This window comes from Siphateles boraxobius, unplaced genomic scaffold (genome assembly GCF_051911475.1).
Source record: "Siphateles boraxobius isolate OS27281-9 unplaced genomic scaffold, OSU_SipBor_1 72, whole genome shotgun sequence".
NCBI lineage: Eukaryota > Metazoa > Chordata > Actinopteri > Cypriniformes > Leuciscidae > Siphateles > Siphateles boraxobius.
Window position 1 is genome coordinate 1,865,986 of NW_027509200.1, and position 21,914 is coordinate 1,887,899.

The 21,914-nt window shown below is 43.8% G+C and overlaps 1 protein-coding gene across 1 annotated transcript in view; it reads right to left on the reverse strand.

Moving 5' to 3' along the window:
• The window catches only part of LOC143724299 (NACHT, LRR and PYD domains-containing protein 12-like), a 575,203-nt gene that overhangs the window by 272,915 nt on the left and 280,374 nt on the right, over positions 1 to 21,914 (reverse strand). Inside the window, exon 16 of the mRNA XM_077217284.1 lies at positions 6,278 to 6,451. Coding sequence (XP_077073399.1) covers positions 6,278 to 6,451 — 174 coding nt within the window. The remainder of the gene's footprint in view (positions 1 to 6,277; positions 6,452 to 21,914) is intronic.

A 21,914-nucleotide genomic window follows, 5' to 3' on the forward strand; every position in this document is an offset into this window, starting at 1 on the left:
GAGCTACAGGAGCATTTCTGCTCAACACTTGAGTGCGAAGAACTTCACTGAGCAACAGGAGCATTGCTGCTCAACACAGTGCGAATAAGATTCCCTGAGCTTCAAGAGCACTACTGCTCAACACCTGTCACTGACATGAGCAGGCGCAAGGCGACCATGAGTCGCAGTCGCTTTTAGGAGGCTCACTGGGGAAACGCATTCCTGCGGGGACAGTTTCTGTCCAAGGGTAGTCTGCTCGGACAGAAACACTGGCTGGAAGACGAAACCGGAGAGAGTCATGACCCAGGTGGACCCAGGGGATGGAGTCTCCACTTGCCCTGGCTATAACTGTCGTGAGGCTCGTTGGCGGCACGATTGAGTAGAGCGGGAAGAGTGGAACAAAGCATCCTCAGAAGCTTCTGACTCCAAGTAGGAGGGGACGGGTGAGTTTTGACATGCAAGGGAAGCTTGTCGCAATGTTTAACAACTCGAGGCACAAATGCCCGTGTAGACGAGGGTCGCCTAGCCCCCCGTTAAAACAGACCCCTTGTACATGGTCCCTCAGTTGAAGAGGGTTTGCCAGCAGACCGGGATGAACTATAGTCACACAGGGTGAGCTGCTCAACCAAGGTCACCTCGGGTCCCGATCGTGAAGCTAGCGCTGAAGCGGTCATCATATGGAGGAAGCCAATGGCTGCATCTACCAAATGCCCCAGGAGCCTCTGAAAGTTCTTTCAGTGGGACCCTTTCTCACTTCAACACCAGCTGAACACACTCTCATTGGAGAGACGTGTTGGACCGAGTCCATCTCCAAAAACTGAAAAAGAGATGCTCAACCCGTAGGCGAGATTACTCTCTCCCAGTTGACCTGAAGACCCAACGGGCTCTGGAGCACTCGAAGGGAAGGACTCTGTTACTTCAACCCTCACACGCAACACACAGGATGGCCTGCGGCGCAGAAGGTAGAGATCTGAAGCACATGTCTTTCAGGTCGGAGCTGCAGACCAATCTTGGGCCAAGATGGTCACGACCCACCACCTAGTAGCATGAAGAACGAGTTTACAACTGGCCTTCATACAGGCTGGAGGAGCGGCTATATCAAATCCTTCGCCAGCAGGAAAAGATAAGCACGCACAAGTCAGGAGCCCTGCTCAACACTAGGTGTGATGAATATCACTGGATTTTCAGGAGCACATCTGCTCAACACCTAATGTGATGATTATCACTGACTTGAGCGGGATAGCCTAGCCTGAGGTGGGGCAGCAAAATGTAGAGTGTGGTGTTAGTGTACTGTGCAACACTTACTTGTCTCCACTAGCAGCAGGGGGCGCGTCAGAAGGCGGATGTCCGGGTCCTTGAATGCACCAAGCTGCCTACTGGCGACCAAGGGGGGGCTGAGGGGTGTAAGGCTATACAGGGTCACACCCGCCAGACTGGCCCTCTTGGGACCCAGGGACAGATGAAATTGCTCTTTCTTTGAAGTGTGGGTACCGCTTGCTCCGCTTTTTTTTTTTTTTAACCGGCGGAACAGACACACACACACACACACAAACAAAGACTCCATCCGGCCCTCACCCAGGGGAAGAGCATCTCATCCATCCCTGGGCGGCCCACTCCGGAATGCTTTCGCTGTCGCTTGCCACCTGGCTTTGCAGCGCCTGGAGCGGGCTGGGCGTCTCTAATGCGGCCGACTCCTTATGAGGCCTGGATGGAGGCTGCTGCGGAGGCCCAGCAGGAGCGGAGGCAGCAGAGAACTGTTGGATACAGTTCTCTGCCGTGTCGCCGACCAGCCCAACCTGGGAAACTGGGGAGACCAGGAACCGAACCTTGTCCGCATCCGCCATAGCAACCAGGCTGAGCCAACGATGGCGCTCCTGGACCACTAAGGTGGACATCGCCAGACCGTTCCCGCATGCCACGACACTCGTGCCCCGGAGGGCGAGGTTGGATGCAGCGCGGTTCTCACCAATGAGCGCACGGTCTGGGCTACCCTCGTGCATGTCCACGGGTGCCCTGGCCTGACAGACCTAAAGCAACACCATGGCACGCAAGAGGAAGCGGCTTGCCCACAGGCTTTGTAAACTCTGCACGTCGGAACGGACGAAAACTCACAGGCCTAAGGGGGGAGACGAGGATCCCCCCAAAAGGCATCGGTCGCCGGACACAGGTGCACCTGTGTCGACAGACAGCTCCAATGGAGGGACACCTCACAACCCTTTACCGTTCCTCCATCAAGGATAGTGAGGGGGAAAAGCTATTCAGGCAGTTTCTGGCAGAGAAAGGTGCCGTACACCACCTGATAAGCTCTCCATGCATTTCGGAAAAGAAAAGCACTGGTGCGGCGAGCTGAGAACCAGCGCACCCGCCCCGAGATACCAATCCTCCAACCGAGACTGAACGGGACACGGTGGAGTTTCCACTCGAGCCCGGCAGCCTCGGCGGCCCGTTTCAGCATAGCTGACATTTCTGAATTTGGCTCCGGCAATGTTACACACCCAGAGGGAGATAACACAGCCAAGTCATCATCTCCAGAGGCCAGATTACCCTCCAATGCTGCTATCGACATCTTATCTTCTGGGGGAACCCCCATTGAAACAGCTGATCGGTCCATTACAGAGGGACCAGCATGCTCAACAGGAATCCCATCGGCTGCGGTGTGATGGAGGAGTGAGGAGCCCACAGGGAATGGTTACCGGGCGAGACATCCATCACTATCCTCCGATCACCCATCCCACACGGCACCCGGGGGTGGGGCATGGTAATGGGGACTCGTACTTCGCGAACGAAGGCGAGTCTCAATCTCAACACCGCGACAGTCATATTCCCGCAATGAGAACATGAGCCGTCCACAAAAGCTGCCTCAGCATGATGAACATACACTCACCTAAAGAATTATTAGGAACATCATACTAATACTGTGTTTGACCCCCTTTCGCCTTCAGAACTGCCTTAATTCTACGTGGCATTGAACAAGGCATTGCCGCATACTGGATGTTTTTCCCTTTTCACACCATTCTTTGTAATCCCTAGAAATGGTTGTGCGCAGGGTTGGGTACCGAAACGCGGTGCCAATAGGGAACCGGTTCTGACGTAAACGGTAGTAACAAGACCGAATAAGAACGGAAATTTCGGTGCCTGACTCTCTGTCTTGCATGCACTTTATGAGGCACACACGCACGCACACACACACACGCAAGGTCTCTCGTTCTCTCCCTCTCTGCCGTACGCGCACTATACGGTTTGGAGCGCAGTATCTTCTGTCTTGCATGCGCGCTCTTGCCCGCTCGCTCGTTCGCTCTTGATTCCGGGTGATTTTAACTATATTGTGGGCATCAGTGTAAAATTACGCATCAGAATGCCCTCTCTGTGCCGATTGTCTGAAGCCCCATATAGAATCAGGCCAATTCGTTGGCTGATGGTGCGGGCGCTGCCTCGACGCTCTTAGGTCGTCATATTATATTAGCTCGCGAATCATCTGCTCCTCAGATTTCTCTGCCGAAAAAGGAAGCTTGTCGGCAGCGTGAGGAGCTTGGCAGCGAACGCAGCGTCTCGTTCCCTATTCAGAGAACATAGGTTGCACCAGTAACCAGAGACGTTCTCTTTCATAGGTTCACTCAACGCTGCATAGCTAAGAAGCAGTGGGAACGAAATACCAAACTCGCCAAGCTAAGCGCTGCCGTAACTAGTACGACGACCAGATAACGTTCATGACTGGTTCAAGCAGACAAAACATGGGAACCTGGAGCCATGTCGAGATTAGATTACTCTGGTAATAATATCTATTAATCTCCAGTATTATTACATTGTTTGATACAATATTGTTTTATTTTATATTATGTAAATGTGAATTTTTATTTTATATTGGTTTATTTATTATTATCATATGTTACTTGTGTTTATGTTGTTTAAAGATTTAAGTTAATATTGTGTCCAGTTTGGCCCTGTAAATAAAATGGTATTATTTTTTGACAAAGTGTGTGCAGTTTTGTTTTCTTAAGTACCGTTTCAAGAACCATTTAAGCATCGGAACTGTTTAAAAAATACCGAGCAGGTACTGGTATCAGATAAAACCCAACCGATACCCAACCCTAGTTGTGCGTGAAAATCCCAGTAACTGAGCAGATTGTGAAATACTCAGAGCGGCCCGTCTGGCACCAACAACCATGCCACGCTCAAAATTGCTTAAATCACCTTTCTTTCCCATTCTTACATTCAGTTTGGAGTTCAGGAGATTCCTTGACCAGGACCACACCCCTAAATGCATTGAAGCAACTGCCATGTGATTGGTTGATTAGATAATTGCATTAATGAGAAATTGAACAGGTGTTCCTAATAATCCTTTAGGTGAGTGTATAAGCACATTTGCATACCTATTTATATACATATAAGCATACAGTTCAAACATGTGATGCAACAATTGTGACCATAAAATAGGAAAAGGGAACGATCACATCCAGAAACGCACAGGTGGAATGACATCTTGAAAAAGACGCAAATGCACCCGTGTTGCTCTTTCAGAATATAGGACCGTCACCAGTGCCGGAGCACACAGGGGAATGACCGCGGCAACACTGAACAGATAACTAAAACAGTGAAGCACTCACTTTTCTGCCCTCTAACCAGCCGTCAACACACACAAACCTTGAGAATTTGTTGCTGTTAAAACACGATCACCGCTGCAGTCGCGCTGTAGAACACCAGCACTGGGAGAGTCTTCCTGAAGAACACCGACACACTCGCTCGTTGTAAACAACAGCAATCTCAGAGACATCAAACGATCGGCTCCGAAGTGAAAGGGAACTAGTGCATGCATCCACTTCCGTATTTATACCCGCGCCCCGGGGGCGGAGTGTGTGATGAGAATCAAGCACGCCAATTCCATTGGCTCGTTCAATAGTACTCGAAGATGATAGGCTCCCTGGCGTGATCCCCACTCAGTCGACATTGACTACGTCTGACGTTATCGACTGAAAGGGAACTATTGTGTTCAGAAAACTATTTCACTAAAAGGTTATCTAGAATTTTTTTTATGGAAAGTGTGCACAAAAACAAAATTGTGCATGTTTATTATCAAGGTATACTGCAGAATAGCAGCACAAATACTGACCCATGATGTCTATTTGGCTGCGTTTACACTGGCACAAAAAATACAACTTACATTTGACACAGATCGAAATTTGTTGCACACGTGTAAACACAAAAATCCGCACGAGATCTGATTTTTTCGTATCCGATCTGAGCCGCTTCCAAATGTGGATTTAAATCAGATACATATCCGATATCTGGACATCCGACCTCCGTCTACACACGCATATCCGATTCTCCTTTGAATTCCAAGCCACCACTAGGCGAGGACGACAAATTTATTCACAAAGATAGCTTTTTAATGTATAATTATGAGCCGACGTGCCTGTATGCACTCGCTCACAGCTTTTAATAGAGATGGGAACTTTATATTTATCTTTGTAAAGAAAAGAAATTGCGCAAACACAGAAATATTCAGGAGCTGGTGTTCAACCTCTGCCCGTAACTTATAAATAAAAAAGCTTCTCTACTGGAAGCTACATTATATTTCTCAGCAATGAGGTGATAACTTCACTGTAATTAAACCAACAAACTTCAGTATTAGGTTTCTCTCTCTCTCTCTCTCTCTCTCTCTCTCTCTCTCTCTCTCTCTCTCTCTCTCATTAATTCATTGAAATTCATTAAAAATATATATTACAGGGTTACTTTATTTCACTCAAAGAATTCTAATTCTGAGCTGTAGATAGACGAAAATCATTTCCCGACTATATATCTATTCCGTCGGATTTTGCATTGCAAAACATTCATGAGTCATGACAGCTGTTATCTTGTCCATGCTGGCAAATAATCATGACCACCTGACATGAATTATATAAATAATTTGAATAGCACGGCCATTCAAAACAAGGGTCTACCATGTGCATAGTAAAACGATCACAGAAAATCATTTTGGGCTGGAATTAATGTAAACAGATATCGGAGGACATTGTCTGAAGTTAATGTAAACAGGCGGGCCAAAAAAAACAGATATGGTCAAAAGATCGGATCTGTGGATTAAAACTTGCAGTGTAAATGCAGCCTTTGACCTGTAGCTCATAGCAAAACTAAATGTGTTGACGGTTATCATCATCATGACAGAATCTGCGCATCTGATCTTATCTTGATCATTTTGATGCAACAAATTGTCCAGCTTATTGTATAACTAAAATAATGTATTTGTTATGAATATTTATCCTGCATATTGCTAATTTTGTATTATTTCATCCCGTCTCACCTCAGTGTCTTCAGTTGACAGTCTGGATCCTGTAGTAAATCATTGAGCTTCTTCACTCCTGATTGTCCAGGATCATTTCCTGTGAGATCCAGCTCTATCAGGTGTGAAGGATTTGATCTCAGAGCTGAAGCCAGAGCTTTATAACCTTCTTCTGTCACACTGCAGTTTGAGAGTCTAGAACAGAGAGGAAAACATTCAGCTGATTAATCAGTTAAACCTGAACAATATAAATCCTTAAACTTTAATTTTATTTTGTTCTTTGTACAAATGCTTTGAAAGTTAGTTGCAAAAACTGACAAATGAATATGGAGGAAAACACCATATTGTCATTATTATTTTGAATGTTTAATCATTATTATTTAACAACAATAGAACAAAGACAAACTCACTTAGATTAAACAAAGGAATTTAACTTTTATTCACAAAAGTTCTCTTGTGCTTTTGCCCCTGGGATCGTCATGTCAGTCATCGCACCTCAATCTAGTCATGTGACTCCTGTGGCTCAACTTACCTCAGTATCTCCAATTTACACTTTATATTCTTCAGTGCAGTGCAGAGCATATTCACTCCTGAATCCTGCAGATTATTATTGTTCATGTTCAGCTCTTTCAGATTGGTATCTGATCCAAGAAATGCAGACAGAGCTGAACAGCTTTTGTCTGTTAAGTTACAATCATTTAACCTACAAGGGAAATTAATCACATCACATAATTAGAGGGAACACATACATTTTCTATATACAAATATTAACTTTATGTTACAATATTTTTTTTTTACATAAACAGCATAGTAGAGAGGCTGAGTTAAACTAACATTACTCTTCAAAAACAAATCGCCAACAATCAAATCCAGCTAACTGAGTTAGCGACGTACAAAGAACGGGCCCCTGATCGGATCTTAATCGGTTTAATGCAACAAATTGTCCAGCTTATTGTGTCACAGAGTCTGGTTTATGTTCCCTGGTGTCCACTAGAGGTCCTCTTTCCCCGCGGTGTCATTCACTTTTGGAACTGCATTCCCCACAATCCTTGTCTGCGCTCATCACTGTTCATTGCACTCAGCTGTTCCCCATCATGATTGTCTTGTTCTGTGTATAAATACCCTGCCTGTTTAGTGTTTGTTACGGAGTCCTTGTTATGTCACACTACCTCGGAAGTCTTGCCTGTTCTTGTTTTGTTTCTGTCTTGGATTGCTTTATGGATTTTGACCTTTGCCTGGACTGTTGTGAGTACGGATTCCCCTATATAATAAACTGCTTTTGGATCTTACTGGTTGTGCGTGTACGTAACGTGACAGAAGGACTCCGTCATGAATAGATCCAGCGGTATGGGGTTTTGTGCCTCTCCCTCAGCCACCGAGAGGGAGAGGAAACAGCAGAGGGGGAATTTTCAATATAGAGAGGTTCCCCCTTGTATGATCATATTTGAGTGTTTTTCACCGTGGAGCCGATTGACTGAGGAAACTGATTTAAAAGAAGCTTCCACACCCCCTCCAGACCATCCTAAACAATCATTCGAGGGAACCCGACTGGCAAAATTTTCTGGGACCCGCGGAGGTCATAGGAGAGGAGGTGCCAGAGGTGAGCTCCGGAACCACACTCCGCTTCAGTCACTCCTTGACCCTGGGCTGGTGATGTCCAGTCCAGAGCTCCATCTGCCGTTGATTCCGTTCAGCACAGAATCTGTACATCGCCATCAGAGACGGCGGAGGAGGGGGAAGACCTCCAGCCTCCCCAAGAGCCCGGAGGCCGTGCCCCAGCAGCCCGCCGTTTTTCCGGAGGTCGTACCAGAGACCGCTCACGTCACGTCTGCCGAGTCAGAGCCTGTTCACGTCCCGTCTGCCCAGTCAGAGACTGTTCAGGTCACGTCTGCCCAGCCAGAGATGGTTCACGTCACATCTGCCCAGACAGAGACGGCTCACGCCACGTCTGCCCAGTCGGAGACAGATCGGGAGATGCCCATTCTCGTGGCCGGAGGGGCACTGATCGGCTATTTAGAGCATCTATCTCGGATCCTGGAGACGCCCTTCAGACCTTAGTGTCTGCTGTTCCTGAGCCGGAGCCAGTGTCTGCTGTTCCTGAGCCGGAGCCAGTGTCTGCTGTTCCTGAGCCGGAGCCAGTGTCTGCTGTTCCTGAGCCGGAGCCAGTGTTGTCTGTTCCTGAACCAATGCTTGTTTCTGTGTTTGTGTCTGTCCTTGTGGCTGCTACTGTTCTGGTGTCTGTTCCTGAGCCGGTGTCTGTTCCTGAGCTAGTGTCTGTTCCTGAGCCGGAGCCAGTGTTGTCTGTTCCTGAACCAATGCTTGTTTCTGTGTTTGTGTCTGTCCTTGTGGCTGCTACTGTTCTGGTGTCTGTTCCTGAGCCGGTGTCTGTTCCTGAGCTAGTGTCTGTTCCTGAGCCGGTGTCTGTTCCTGTGCCGTGGCCATTTGAGGGGTCGTCTCCGCCCTGGCCGCTCGAGGGGACGTCTCCGCCCTGGTCGCCCGAGTGGTCGTCTTCGCCCTGGTCGTCACCGCCATGGCTACCCGAAGGGTCTTCACCGCCATGGCCGCCCGAGGGGTCTGCACCGCCCTGGCCGCCCGAGGGGCTGTGCCGCCCGAAGGGTCTGCTTCGCCCTGGCCGCCCGATGGGTCGTCTGCTTCGCCCTGGCCGCCCGATGGTTCGTCTGCTTCGCCCTGGCCGCCCGATGGGTCGTCTGCTTCGCCCTGGCCGCCCGATGAACTGTCTGCTTCGCCCTGGTCGCCGGCTAAGTCGTTATTTCCCGTTTTTGTTCCCCTGCATGGACCTGGCCCACCATCCCTCCCCCTGATCCTCCGCCATTCCACCTCCCTCCTGAACTCTTTTGTTGTGTGTTAGTTGTCTTGGAGCGTCTGGTAGCCGCTCCGTAGAGGGGGGGTCATGTCACAGTGTCTGGTTTATGTTCCCTGGTGTCCACTAGAGGTCCTCCTTCCCCACGGTGTCATTCACTTTTGGAACTGCATTCCCCACAATCCTTGTCTGCGCTCATCACTGGTCATTGCACTCAGCTGTTCCCCATCATGATTGTCTTGTTCTGTGTATAAATACCCTGCCTGTTCAGTGTTTGTTACGGAGTCCTTGTTATGTCACACTACCTCGGAATTCTTGCCTGTTCTTGTTTTGTTTCTGTCTTGGATTGCTTTATGGATTTTGACCTTTGCCTGGACTGTTGTGAGTACGGATTCCCCTATATAATAAACTGTTTTTGGATCTTACCTGTTGTGCGTGTACCTAACGTGACATATTGTATAACTAAAATAATGTACTTGTTATGAATATTTAGCCTGCATATAGCTAATTTTGTATTATTTCATCCCGTCTCACCTCAGTGTCTTTAGTTGGCAGTCTGGATCCTGTAGTAAATCATTGAGCTGCTTCACTCCTGATTGTCCAAGATCATTTCCTGTGAGATCCAGCTCTGTCAGGTGTGAAGGATTTGATCTCAGAGCTGAAGCCAGAGCTTTAAAACCTTCATCTGTCATACTACAGTTAGAGTCTAGAAAAGAAAGGAAACATTCAGCTGATTAATCAGTTAAACCTGAACAATATAAATCCTTAAACTTCAATTTTATTTTGTTCTTTGTACAAATACTTTGAAAGTAGTTGCAAAAACTGACAACTGAATATGGAGGAAAACATGAGGGACAGAAAACTTTAATATGTTACACATCAACAACACTTTTGAGATTGCAATTATGTAAAACTACAGTTCTAAAAGTCTTTGATATGAATGACCACAACATGTAACCTGAAAATGGTTGAAAAATTAGAAAATTGAAGTTTGAGAAAGGCCTAATTGAAGTCATAGCATTAATGGCATAATTAATAACGAATTTTTTTGTCTGCTGGAAGCTAGATATTTTAGATATTTTTAGATATTTTAGCCGACAAAGTTTTAAATGTGGATATTTTTCTTACACGAACGCATCGCTTCACTTCAGAAGGCCTTTATTAACCCTCCAGAGCCGCGTGGAACACTTTTATCATGGATAGATGCCCTTTGATGGACTTCAAAAAATATACAGCCAATCACTGCCATTATAAAGCTTGGAAGAGCCAGGACATATTTTAATATAACTCAGATTGTATTTGTCTGAAAGAAGAATGTCATATACACCTAGGATGACTTGAGGGTGAATAAATCATGGGCTAATTTTCATTTTTGGGTGAACTATCCCTTTAAGTACCAGTGCAGGTGTTACCAATTACACCACATATTTTACAAGAAAATATATTTGTCAATGACGCTCAGGATCTGTAGCTCTTATTCTGATCTTTAACGTTAGATCTTTCCGTTTCTTGGAACAAAATTATTGCTTAATGTCACATCAATATTACTCAATGAAAATACACAACATCAATAAAATAGCACAATGACAAACTTGCTTATATTAAACATCAAACTTTTATCAACAAAAAAAATAGGACTGATGGCATGGTATACCCCCATTGTAACACTAATAAATGAATGATCTTTGGGTTTTCCCCTTAACCCTCGTGATAGTCTCGCTTTTTTTCTTATCAGTGCAAAAGAAACTCAAAATACTCTGTTTTTTTATCTTACATATTAAGTGTTGTACATCATTAGATCCTGATAGGGGTCTATTTTTTTGTGGATACTCACAATAAAAACAAAGTGTTTTGCTTTTCGCCAAATAAAGAAAAACAAACATGATGCACGTTCTGCCTTCTCTCTGTCAGTTAAGTCCATTCTGAAACGCGTCCGAAAATGAACTGTAATTCCGCGAATACTTGTCATACAGGCACGAGTGTTTTCCATAATGAAGCTCGAACTCTCTTCTTTTAAATGAATTAATTTATATAAAAAAAAACAAATATTCTCAGTTTATGTTATCTGTATGAAAAGAGAGAGATGTCAGTCTTTTTCTTTCCAGCTCATTATACCTGATTACACGTTAATGTGCCACGCCCACGGAGAGCGCGCGGTGGTAAAACGCAAATGATCTAAGGCAAGCCATTCAAACATGCCAACGCCCACCAGCTGGATTATAAAACACATCGTGTTTAGTAAGTATCTTACTACAGCTGTGTACACAGCGAATCCCTACGCTGTGAGGAATAATACTATCTAATAACCCTGGAAAATGTACCAGAAGTGCTGGTAGTTTCATTTCGAGGAGCAACGGATCCAGCTGATGTAGTAAGTCATTTATTCTTAAGTGCTTTGTTCTAATCGCGATATTGAATAGTTTCGGACTGTAAACCGCAAAAAGTTTAAATATGAATTGCGTGTCTGTGTGTAGGCTAAATGATGAATGAACGGCACAGGCGCGCGCGCGCTTTGTTTACTACAGTTATACAGCGCGTGTCTGTGCCGTTCATTCACTCTCGCAACTACATTAGTAAACGTTATGTTTACATGAACACATCCAAACTATATTGCTATAGCCTACTAAGATGAGTAAAAATAGACTGAAATATGTTGAAATAAAATGTCTGTATAAGCAACAAACTGCAAATTCACATGTATATGCTAATATATCATACACAATGTGTTACAGACTAAATATGAATGTTTAGACAAGATTTTGTGATTAGTTTTGGATAGATTATAAAGTTTTGACTGTAAAAAAAGACTACTGTCACATTACGCTTTTGTTCACCAATTTCTGCTCATAGTTAAATATACATCAAGTATGATGTTTTGTCAAAAATAAAGTAGGTATATTGAATAATCAACTAAGATGTTATTATAGTGTTTGTTCAAATATTCAAACTAATGAATCCTTACCTTTTTTAATACGTGTTGTAAGGAACTCAGCTTTTTGGAAATATTAATAATCAATAATATCTTGTTATTATTAATTATAAATATTTGGGTCAGTTAATTGGATTAACTTGATGTGGCTGAATTAATATTACAATCAATTAATCAGTTCTTCCAACGAACTCTTTTGATTATTAATTTATTCTAAGAGAAGGGTATCTTCCATGGCCACAGAAGAATAATTATTTCTTCGCCTGTACAGTACTTTGAGCCAGTAGCAAAAACCGTGATCGTAAAGTGACTTGTATTGCAAACAAAACAGAACCAAATACATATTATGTACAAGTTTTATTAACTAAATATAGATATTTATATGAATATAAATAAACTAAACAACATACACACATGAATACATAAATAGATTAGTGATAGGATGAAATTGGAAACCGGAAGAGGGTCTATGAGAAGAACCATCAGAATTTCATTTTCACATTTCATTGAATTGAATACTTGCATTTGTAATGGGAACAATTCTTGAAGTTGTTGAAAATTGAAGTCGTTGATGGTTCCGGCAGTGTCAAGTGGAAGTTGGTTGAGCGTTCTCTTTCTCCAGGAACGCATGACTGGTTTGGTCAAGGCCTGGGACTCTGTTGAGGCCACGCCGAGCACCCAGGAGAAGTGAGGAAGTCGGAAGCATGGGTGATTGGAGTCGTTGTTGTTTGGAGTCTTTGTTCCAAAACTCTTGAGATTGTCCTTGGTTCTTTGTGAGAGAGTCATCTCTCTCCTGCCTGAGCCCATATCTGGTTGGAATCGAGGCCTGCTGGGCCCTGGGGCCCCCGTGGAGGGGGAGGGGGTTCCCCAGTAACACCAGAACAGTGTTGCGGCTGGATGAAAGAACTAAGAGAGGGAGGTCACATGTGGACTGTCTCTAATAAGGCCTGGAAAAGATCCTTCCCTAAGGGTTGAACTCGACCAATCAGAAAGGTGATATGTCTGAGAGGGAAAGTGGCTCTTAGTTGATTTACGGATCTTTGTCCCTAGCATGATTATACCTTCATTAATGTTCAGATAGCTATAAACACATCCACACTGCATTCTAGAAGAAGGTGATGTACATCAAAGTGTGAGTCATTAAATGAGGATTAATTAGGTAGGAGGCATGATACAGATGAGGTTACATTGATCGTTAGTTGGTTGTATACCAGGATACATACCATAATATATACCTAATAGTACACGAGACAGTTAACCATTTACACTGTTTCTTTCACAGTTTTATGCATGTTCATTTATAGATAAGTTAGTCTATGATTAATGCAGCAAAGTCTGTTTTAAAGAGGGTTTCTGTTTCATAGTCTCTCTCTTGAGTATGTGGCCACATTCCTCGGAGGTCGTAAAATCTCCTTATCATGCCCTGTAACATGACACAGTTTCTGCCCTTGTGTTTGTTCATTTGGGCTGTGTGAGGAGTTTCATAAACCTTTGTATATAATGAATAATTAGTATGTGTCTGATTGGTCCATACCCTACAGATCCCCCCTTTCGATCGTTGTTGTCCCCCCTCAAGGACAACCACGAGCGAAGTGGGAAGTGCATAGAGATCAGACACACACTTGTCATAGAAGGCTGGAAGGCCATGGTGGCCTCTGGTTGCTCGTGTCTTCTGGAGCGGTGGTCTTTCCACGGCTGGTGATGTGGACAGTAGCCAAGTCCAGGTCTCTGCAGCAGGTGTTGAGGCAGCAGGTGTTGGGGCATTCTGAAGTTCATTAGTTTTGGGGCAGGTGTTTCCTTGTGGTTGCAGGAAGTGGTTAGGCCTCTATGTAGCATAGAGAGGTTTTCAAGCTGACCTGGTGCTGGTGGCCGGAGGTCAGAAGGTGGTTGTTAGCCTCTCAGTCACGAGAGGTCCGAAGGATTGAAGTGTTGTTCTGTCCTTATGGTGGTGCCGACGCAAGCTTGCCTAAGCTTGGGTGGGCAAGGAGTCGGAAGCTAGCACTTTACAGGACTCCTCGGGTGAGTCCTGTGCAGGGAGCTATTTTGCGTGTGTCAGCGGCTCCAGTAACTCTGAGGCAGGTGCGTCCTGCTGTCCTTGCGGAGCCTCAGATTGACACCTGTGTGAAGGGTATGGAAGAGGATGCTGTCGTTGACAGCCGTTGGTCCTCCTGTGGTGTTTGCAGGTTGAGGGTGCTGTCCTCCATGGCTTCTCCAAGAGGCTTGGCTGGTACCTGGGTTGTTGCCATGGTGACAGTTCTGTGCTGGTCCTGGGCATGCTAGTCCAGCTGCATTGAATCTGGTTCGAACCTCAGTCTCTAGCTGGTCTGTAAGGCTTTAGGCACAGGTCCGCTCCTTGTGGGACGCTGTGATCTATTATGTGAGGTTGTTTACCTTCTGTTTTATACCCATAAGGTGGGGTAAGGAGATGAGAATCTTGCTCACCCCGGTGTGGCTGTAACTCTGGCTTGGGTCATGGGTCGTTTGTCCTCTTCTCTCATGGTGCAGTTCCGTTGGCTCTGGTGCCGTCGGATGTCAGCAGCCATGGGTGGAACAGTGTTCCTCGCAATGGCTTGTCAGTCTTTTCGGTCTCCTGTCCGGTTAAGGTCAGGTTAAGCAGAGGATTTTGGCACACTTGCGGAGAGAGATTAATGCATGACCCTAGAAAGTTCAGAGCCACGGTTTAATGGGTTCGCTAGATATGTAGCATAAAGCTAGGTATTTCATGTGTAGCTAGCTAGTGAAGTGTGTATTGTATCCTTATCGTCTTAGCTGTGGATGTTAGGAGGCTAAGACTTGTGTGGTTCCGAGAGTATTTCCTGGAAAGGGCATAGCCGAGATGAAATAAATGACTTAAGATGGTTCTTATGACTAAAATATTTCTCTGGACTTAACTGGTGGTTCACTACGGCTTGACGAAGTGAAGAATAGGAGGAAAAAGGACAGCTTTCCTATTCAAATTATGCTTATTATCAATCCTCAGGACTATAGTTATGCCCTAGTAATCGTTGAAATTACTTGTGTTGCAGGGTCATAAAAATTAGTGCACTTGTTGAAAATAAACAAAATCACAAATAAAGGTGTCTCTGGTTCCTTTCTGGGCCCTATGGGAAATGGAACCACATTTGAACAAGAGAGGAAATGGAAATAAATCATATTCATGACAGAATAGACAAGTGAATAGCTGACTGCTATTATTATCGAAGTAAAATAAAAATAAAAAGGACTTAAGTAAGTGATCAAAACAGCGGGAATGATCTGAAATTGAGAATAATCAATAGCACTAGTGACTAACCTTTAGATTTGCCTGGACCAACACTCCATAGTGGGTCACAGCTGTTGCGTGTTTAAGACCACACCGTGTGTGTCCCTCCAAAGGTTTAGTCAACATGCTGATGAAAATTCTCATAACTATAAGAATTCTTCTCTAGCTACACAGCTTACATGTAATTAAACTTGGGTTTAATTGACAGGGCATCTGCAAATTTAGCCTACAGCGCTCAGCAAGGACTATGCCTAAACTAGTGAAGGTGAAATTCAGCTGAGAAGAATTGAAAGTAAGGAAAGAGGAAAATTAGAAACCCTAAATGGGGTTAAAGAAAGTATTTTAGAATACGTTGCGCTGTATACATAAAAGCTGTGATTAAGCCTTCAAGTAAATGATGCTAACCGCTAACTGTAGAAGTTATTATGTATCTTAGCCTAAGCTGGATGGATGCTAGGTTAGCTTAGCTTAGCCTAAGCTGGTTGGACGATAGGTTAAGTTAGCTTAGCCACCTAGGCTGGTTTGTTTACAAAATGACGTCACGAGTTAGCACTTCCTGTGACAAGTCGTTGTCATGGGAACCAGTGCATGTCAGAACAATTCAACAGTCCATGAAGAATGTCTGCACATTTTAAATGAGTTATGCATGTTTAAACGGGTTACAAGGGGGCGCCTATACTTTAAGTCTTTCAAGAACTTGATGTTACATTCAGTAAAATGCAAATGTGGTTTGGCATTTGCAAATTTTACTCATGGAACTCTTCTCTTTACTTTACGCAACTTATTCTATTTGTTTACAGAGTAAGGAAATAGATTTGCTGTAAGTCAAAGCTTGTCTAAGCCTATATAGTTACGTCCATCTCGTGCATAAATACTGACTTTTCAGCGAGTGAACAGTTTTGATCGCTAGGTAGCTCTCTGCTTGTAGATGCAGCCAAAATTTAGGTGAATTACATCAATCTAACAATAATTTGTAAGGTCTTTACTTTGTAGAAAGGGGAGCATCACCCAAGTCTACGTGTATATAACACTGTACTGAGATTCCTTCGTCAGAAACAGATTAGGCAATACTGCAATTTGGATTCCTTCAACCAAAGCAGACTAATAAATACCGGTACAGTTTGCATGCCGCTGAGATGAGATTCCTTTGTCAAACAGACTTACGCTTTAATGCTGAAATTACCGATACCAGTTAAGACCCTTTTTTTATTTTTTATTATTATTATTTTAAGTAGCGATGTCAATTCCAGCTATCGTTTTATCTGCATTTAGACAAGCCAGCAGCTAGTGATCAAAATGTGTATCGCATATCATGTCCCATTTGGATCGGAATGATCAAATAGGCACTTTTAGGATAACAGTAGTTACGAAGGGGCTCTAGGTCATGCTAGTTTTCCCAGCTTAGGTGGTTTGCTTACTATCTGGCATTAGGGTGACGAATGCCCTATTTGGAGTTTGTATTTCCTGTAACAAGTCATTGTCATGGAAAATAATGTGCAGCAGTGTATATTTCAACCAGCGGGTGGCACAATGTCTGTATGTTTCAAAAAGCACTGCATAGTCTGTTGGCACGTGAGGCTTACACCTGCATTCAAGATTTTCTTTAAATCAATAAAATTCAAATTTTACTAATGCAAACTCTTGCTTCCTTTTGAGCACACATTTTCATCTACTTTAAAAGTTTTATGTCCTATGCTGACTAGGAACTTTGTAGCAGAGTCGTGCATTGTGGTCATGCCGTGTGTCTTCTGGGTTTTGAAGTTCAGAGTCAAAAGGTTCTTGAAGCTGGTGTCTTCCTCCATCACAGGTTCGTTGCACGCTCCGAGGTAGCTCGCTTGATGTCTGTGGTAGTAACACAGGGACTTTCAGGGTTACCCTGGTTGGTGTCTGGGACCGCGCCCAGTCTACATTCAGACTCTTAAGTCTGAGAATCCTGTTGTGATGGCTTGTTCCTGCTGCTGGTAGTTAGACTGGATGTTTTCTGGCTGCCGAGCCAGAAAGCGTCGCAACTCTGGGCTGGATGTGATCCAGATCAGATAGAGTCTAGCAAGCTCTGGTGTAAATGCAGGGATATGTCTGGCCATTCGGTTGAGGTCTTTGAGTGTCACTACACGCGTCGTTTCAAGATTCTTCTGAATCAATCCTTTTCCTTCCACGGCTACAGAAGCTTTAAGGAAATTGTCTGATGACATGTTAAGCAGAGGGGTTTGTCTCCCCCCCCCCCCCCCTTTTGTGCAGGGCTGGGGAAGCCTACGCTGCTGATGCGAAGTTCAGCAGGGTACATCTTTCTCGTGGGGTCCATTTGCAGTTGGTTGGACTGTTTCAGTTCTATTTGGACCACATCGAGCTGGTCTATAATGTTGCAGCATCGCTGAGACAGTGTTGGGACTTCAGCTCTGGCTGCAAGCCGATGGCTTCAGCGTCTCTCTCTTTGAGTTCAACCAGTTCCTCTCTAGTCTGTTGGCAGGTGCTCAGCAGCTGTCAGAGCCGCTTGAAAACTGGTGATCTCTTTCAGTTGCTCCACGCTGTCAGGGTCTCTGCATCTGTTCTGTGCCTTCTCCCGTTAAACAGGGTTCGTTCTCTGTGGAGTCCTGTGGCTGGCAGCGTTAGTTCATTTACCTCCTGTTTGAGGCCTGCAGGAGCATGGCCAAGGAGAAGATAATGCTGGTCAGCTCTTGGTGGCTCAGGCTGGGTGTCAGACGTCTGCTTTCATTGTTGCCTAACTGTTCCTTCCTCTGCCGTGGCAGGTCGTTGCCTGCTTCAGGCTGAAGGATGTCCATGACACTGCTCTGCCGGGTCTTCAGGTGGTCCTGGTGGCAGGGCCGGGTGTCTGAGGCCTACTGGCACACTTGTGGGAACACGAGAGAGAAATGGAAAAGGCAAATGCAAGTTTCTACAGAGGTGGTGAGCTATCTGTGTGGGAGAATGGCTATGAGGAGCAGCTAAAATTTAGTGTTGGTGAGCACACACAACAACAAAAAAAAGTTTTGAGTATCTTAGTTGACTAGTATCTCAAAAATGCTGATGGTTCTCACATGTTGTGCTACGAGAGTAACAGATAGAGCAAAACCAAAATAAAACAATAGGATGAAACCAGAAAAGAAGAGGAAGAAAGGAGTGTTTTACCTATTTAGGTTTAGCTAGGAGACATAGGTAAACAGGAGTCACTTATGGGTTATGCTGCTGTTAGACTAAGCTACCAGGGACACATCAGACATCTCAAGGTCCAAAAGAAGAAGAAGAAACAATGGGAAGTGTTTTCAGTTCTGTCTGGGGCCTACTGTGCGTTTGTGTTTAGCCGTACTTCATGTATTTAGCTTGGTGCTAAGGAGTGAGGATGGGTAAAACACAGACAGGAAGTAGGATATTAATGACCTGTGTAACTCGCTATGGAAACAACAGTCGCTAGATATTGTAATCCTATAGAGAGAGAGAAGATGAGGATAGTGACTAGTGATCTAAAATAAGGTAAAGGTAAAGTTAGAACGTCCTTATAGCTCTAAGAAAACTAAAAGGAAAGGGAAGCGTATCAAGTAATTTAATTAAATTTCAAATTTAGTTAAGCCCTTTTTTTCTCTTTAGCTGAATATAAGAATTCAGGCTGAAACAAAAGTAAATAACTAAATTGAAATAAAATCAAAAAACATTTATGTAAACATTGTGTGTTCTCATAGCTCTGGTAACTAGGGGGGAATTTGAATAAGCAAATTGATTTAATTAAATTACCAATTTAATTAAATTCAACTTAACTGAATAGGACGATTACGCCTCAACAGGTGTAAATACACAAAATAAAATAGGGGTAGATTTAAGTAAAAATAAAAGAAACACAAATAAAAACCCAAAGTATCTGGGTTTCAATCTGAAAGTGAAACCAAGAGGAAGGGGTCGAGAGAGAGAAAGAGAGAGAGAAGAGTGTGGTTTAACACTCTTATGAGACGTGCTTCGTGAAGCTCTGACACCATGGTGAATCATTCGTCTCAAATCATTCGGAGTGTGTAATGTGTATCACTGCTAAGGTCACGTGATTTTATTAAACTGGGCTACGTTACGCGTCATAAATGTTTCGAAATTGTTTTAAATTTCAACGGTTCGTGAACCAGTGTGTATCTGGTCTCTATGTGATCTCGTATCACTTTATAGATTCGTACACATTTAATGACGCATTTGATAAAGGGTCTGATTGACTTTCAAGTCAAGCTTTCATAAAACGAGCCCTACAGTTTACTAAGATATTGTGCCTTGAAAGACACCTCATATTAAACGATATTAGGTAGCTCGCGGATTGCCATTACCTAATTACACCTTTTGATAAAACCTTTGCGATTGGTTTGTAAAAGGTGTTCCGTTGATTTGAGTTTCCGCTACACTTCCACTGTTTTGACCAGCAGGGGTCGCCAGCGAGGGCGCTTCAAACAAAGAATCATTTGTGACGCAGTTGACTCCTTTGATTCAAAGCCTCGAAGAGCTTTGACTCTCATTACTCGTGTTCAAATCACTCAGTTCAAATCACGCAAAATCTATAGTCTTTGGTTTAAGGTTACACTTTACGCTCTAACGTGTCTAAGTTTTTAGGCGGTGCTAAAACTATCACTCGAGGTAAGTTAGAGGGTTTTACTTGTAAGTTAGGATTGAGGGAGCTATTGGCTACAACCGTCGCTTGTTTACACGAGGGTCTGTGAGATTGGTGCTGTTGTCAGAAAAACTAGATAGGAACGCCTGCTCGCGTTCCGGACGCAATGCCAACCAACAACACAGATCGGCCGGAGCAGCGGACGAGCTGTGCTGACACTCAGTTTGCACTGAGTCTCTCGCTTAGACACAACGTTGCGTGTGAGTGACTCTTTTTAACAAATCAAAACAGCACCGTTCTTTCACAGACAATGGTAAATTACCAGTTAGCTGGGCTAGAATTTATACCACTAATTCGACGCGATTGTTTCATATGAGCGCTTCAGCGGTTTAATATGAATACAATGACGTAACGCATAATAAGGCCTTAATCGGTGATTGAGGAACACCGCTCAGATCACATTCAAAAATGCTGAATGGAGATTTCTTCGTCCATATCAGGTTAATTTGTTCTGGTACCATTTATGCGCGCGGCTAATCTGAGATTTCTTCGTCAGAGAAGGCTTATGCTCGATTTATATCTGAAATTAGGCTTTCTTCGCTAATATCAGGAGTTTCTTATCGCACGATTTAAATATCCATTATAGCATTTGTGAACTTTCTGCCATTCGTAGGAAGGCATATTCAAGCTATAGTTTTGCTGATTTACCCAGAAACTTGTACGTGCATGTATGAGATGTTAATAAAAACTTATGGGACAACATATGATTGATTACTGTCTGCTTGCATACAATGTTTAATACGATGCCTTAAAATTCTCCACCATATATGTAAGGAACTCAGCTTTTTGGAAATATTAATAATCAATAATATCTTGTTATTATTAATTATAAATATTTGGGTCAGTTAATTGGATTAACTTGATGTGGCTGACTTAATATTACAATCAATTAATCAGTTCTTCCAACGAACTGTTTTGATTATTAATTTATTCTAAGAGAAGGGTATCTTCCATGGCCACAGAAGAATAATTATTTCTTCGCCTGTACAGTACTTTGAGCCAGTAGCAAAAACCGTGATCGTAAAGTGACTTGTATTGCAAACAAAACAGAACCAAATACATATTATGTACAAGTTTTATTAACTAAATATAGATATTTATATGAATATAAATAAACTAAACAACATACACACATGAATACATAAATAGATTAGTGATAGATTAGTGATAGGATGAAATTGGAAACACGGAAGAGGGTCTATGAGAAGAACCATCAGAATTTCATTTTCACATTTCATTGAATTGAATACTTGCATTTGTAATGGGAACAATTCTTGAAGTTGTTGAAAATTGAAGTCGTTGATGGTTCCGGCAGTGTCAAGTGGAAGTTGGTTGAGCGTTCTCTTTCTCCAGGAACGCATGACTGGTTTGGTCAAGGCCTGGGACTCTGTTGAGGCCACGCCGAGCACCCAGGAGAAGTGAGGAAGTCGGAAGCATGGGTGATTGGAGTCGTTGTTGGTTGGAGTCTTTGTTCCAAAACTCTTGAGATTGTCCTTGGTTCTTTGTGAGAGAGTCATCTCTCTCCTGCCTGAGCCCATATCTGGTTGGAATCGAGGCCTGCTGGGCCCTGGGGCCCCCGTGGAGGGGGAGGGGGTTCCCCAGTAACACCAGAACAGTGTTGCGGCTGGATGAAAGAACTAAGAGAGGGAGGTCACATGTGGACTGTCTCTAATAAGGCCTGGAAAAGATCCTCCACTAAGGGTTGAACTCGACCAATCAGAAAGGTGACATGTCTGAGAGGGAAAGTGGCTCTTAGTTGATTTGCGGATCTTTGTCCCTAGCATGATTATACCTTCATTAATGCTAAAATAGCTATAAACACATCCACACTGCATTCTAGAAGAAGGTGATGTACATCAAAGTGTGAGTCATTAAATGAGGATTAATTAGGTAGGAGGCATGATACAGATGAGGTTACATTGATCGTTAGTTGGTTGTATACCAGGATACATACCATAATATATACCTAATAGTACACGAGACAGTAAACCATTTACACTGTTTCTTTCACAG